The sequence below is a fragment of the Dama dama genome, chromosome 22 (assembly GCF_033118175.1).
Source record: "Dama dama isolate Ldn47 chromosome 22, ASM3311817v1, whole genome shotgun sequence".
NCBI lineage: Eukaryota > Metazoa > Chordata > Mammalia > Artiodactyla > Cervidae > Dama > Dama dama.
In genome coordinates this window covers 59,023,938-59,026,788 of record NC_083702.1, presented here as the reverse complement: position 1 = coordinate 59,026,788, position 2,851 = coordinate 59,023,938, and the positions used below count along the sequence as shown (strand labels likewise).

The following is a 2,851-nucleotide window of genomic DNA, read 5'->3' as shown; positions in this document are numbered from 1 at the left end:
AATTTTTCAATAGAGATCCTAATCTCATAAATAATTTTACTAAAGATATAAAGTTAATTGTATGAATGCTATCTTTCCCTTCAGTATATTTTCTAACTGTTTGGTATTTAAATATAGGAGAACAGAATTAGCAACCACAATCTGTCTTTGAATTTGTGATTTAGAGGGCATTTGTCATATCATGAAACATAGCTATATCAAAATATACAGGTAATAATTTCAAGTGAATTTTTCTCTTTTTCCCTTGTTTTTACTATTATTAGACTCTTTGTTTGTACCTAAGGTTACTTCAGTCCTCATGGACAACAGCCCAAGAGTCTTCACTTATGGCACCATAATTGACTTTACGATTACTCCTCTCCCAGTGGAATCCATCACAGAGGATGAGCAAAAATTCAGTGCTGAAATATCCTGAGGAAGGTTTCACAGGCTTTAAATAACTAACACCATCATAAACACCTTTACCCATACTCGAGCTCATGATCATGGACTCTGGACGATACAAGTTGCTATGGTCTTTAAATATCCATGGTTATCCAATTATATTGATCTTTAGCCACCTAAGGTTTAACAGAATTCAAGAAAGGAATTTCCCTTTATGTATATCAGTGAAGTTTACTTGCATTATCTAAACAGTGAGATCTGTTAAATTGATGGAGGCTTGGTAGAAAGTCATTCACTGCAGTGTAAGCATTGGAATATTCACTACCTTCTTTCTCTGCCTCAAAAAGAAGTCTAAATGACTGTGATATTTTTTAAATGACTGTTAATGGAAATGAAATATTTATATTGAGGCAATAAAAATGTATATATTGGGAGAATGACTTTGACCTGAGAAAAGGAAAATATTTGAAAATTCCATTACAGAACTTTATCTTCACTCAGTAATTTTTGGATGTTATTAATTATGCCAATAATGTCTATTTTTATTCTATTTTCAAAGATGGACTACATAAATAAGGAAAATGAAATGTATTGAGCTAAAATAAGGTAAAAATATTTTCAATTTATTCACTGCTCTCATGTAGTGAATCAAACACTAACCTTGCTCTCATAAGGGCTATAAACACTATCATAGCGATTACATGAGATACTTCTATTTTAGATAATGTGCATACTACAATTTTAGATGAAGAAAGCCTCTAGCTATAAATATTTTAAGACTAGAAATTTAGAATGTGAGTGATTTTAGGCAATAAAATAGGCTAATTTCTTGCAGAAATCCCTGGCAATTAAGATTTAAATAAAATAACCAAAGAACATCTCTCACTGCTTAATAGAATAAGAGTTTAAGAAGCCTAATGACATCTACTTCAAATTTTTGCATCTTCCTGATGTTAAAATTGTTTTGTATGCAATATCTTATTAGCTGTAAATAATTTAATTCTATATTTAAGAAAGTATTAATAGCACTAGAATGAAAGCCACAGTTTCATTTATTTTGCCTCGCGCCTCTCAGCAGATTTCTGCCATGGGCGACAGGGAAAGAAGCAACCACTCAGAAATGACTGACTTCATTCTTGTCGGCTTCAGGGTCCGCCCAGAGCTCCACATTCTCCTCTTCCTGCTTTTTCTGCTTGTCTATGCCATGATCCTTCTAGGAAATGTTGGCATGATGGTCATTATAATGACTGATCCTCGCCTGAACACACCAATGTATTTCTTCCTAGGCAACCTGTCCTTCGTCGATCTCTTCTATTCTTCTGTCATTGCACCCAAGGCTATGATCAACTTCTGGTCTGAGAGCAAGTCCATCTCTTTTGCAGGCTGTGTGACCCAGCTCTTTCTCTTCGCCCTCTTCATTGTGACTGAGGGGTTTCTCCTGGCAGTCATGGCGTATGACCGCTTCATTGCCATCTGCAACCCACTCCTCTACACGGTCCAGATGTCAACACGTCTCTGTGTTCAGTTGGTGGCTGGTTCCTATTTTTGTGGCTGTATCAGCTCAGTTCTTCAGACCATCATGACATTTACTTTATCCTTTTGTGCTTCTCGGGCCATTGACCACTTTTACTGTGATGACCGTCCACTTCAGAGGATTTCTTGTTCTGATCTCTACATTCATAAGATGGTATCCTTTTTCTTATGCAGCATTATCATTTTGCCTACCATAATGGTCATTACTGTGTCTTACATATATATTGTATCCACAGTTCTAAAAATACGCTCCACTGAGGGGCGAAAGAAAGTCTTCTCCACTTGTAGCTCCCACCTGGGAGTTGTGAGTGTCCTGTATGGTGCCATCATTTTTATGTATGTCATCCCTGACAGATTTCCTGAGCTGAGTAAAGTGGCTTCCTTGTGTTACACCCTAGTCACTCCCATGTTGAATCCTTTGATTTACTCTCTGAGAAACAAAGATGTCAAAGAAGCTCTGAGGAAGATCCTGGGCAAAAAACTATTTTTATTTAATTCTATATTAACTGAAAATAGAATCAAGTAATGTAATATTCTGAAAGTGCTGAGCTTTATAACAACTTAGGAAAGCACTGATTCAAATCTTAAGAGACTTCATTTGTTTGAATCCCATATATGAAGAATACATACTTTGGAAGATGTATTTGGACTTAATCAGAATACATTCATCAGGAAGATGGACTATATTTTGTCTGGCTATTGATTTTGGAATGGAAAGACTTTCTCTGTAGTTCCTTTTGGATAATGATAATTATTTCCACATAATTTGTTTTTAGGACATATATATATTCCAACTTTACTTCTGACTCTTTGAGGTTGTTGTTTGGGATGTATTGTTTATCTTGAGTCAGTACCATATGTTATGTAGATGTGTGTGTGTGTGTGTATATATATATATATATAAATATATATATATAAAATATATATGTATATT

The 2,851-nt window shown here is 34.9% G+C and overlaps 1 protein-coding gene across 1 annotated transcript; it reads left to right on the top strand.

Annotated features, from left to right (window-relative positions):
- Positions 1 to 1,441: 1,441 nt before the first annotated feature.
- LOC133043137 (olfactory receptor 9K2-like) lies at positions 1,442 to 2,443 on the top strand. The gene has a single exon (XM_061123991.1). The coding sequence runs from the start codon at positions 1,472 to 1,474 to the stop codon at positions 2,441 to 2,443; it is 972 nt and encodes a 323-aa protein (XP_060979974.1). The 5' UTR covers positions 1,442 to 1,471.
- The last annotated feature ends 408 nt before the right edge of the window (positions 2,444 to 2,851 follow it).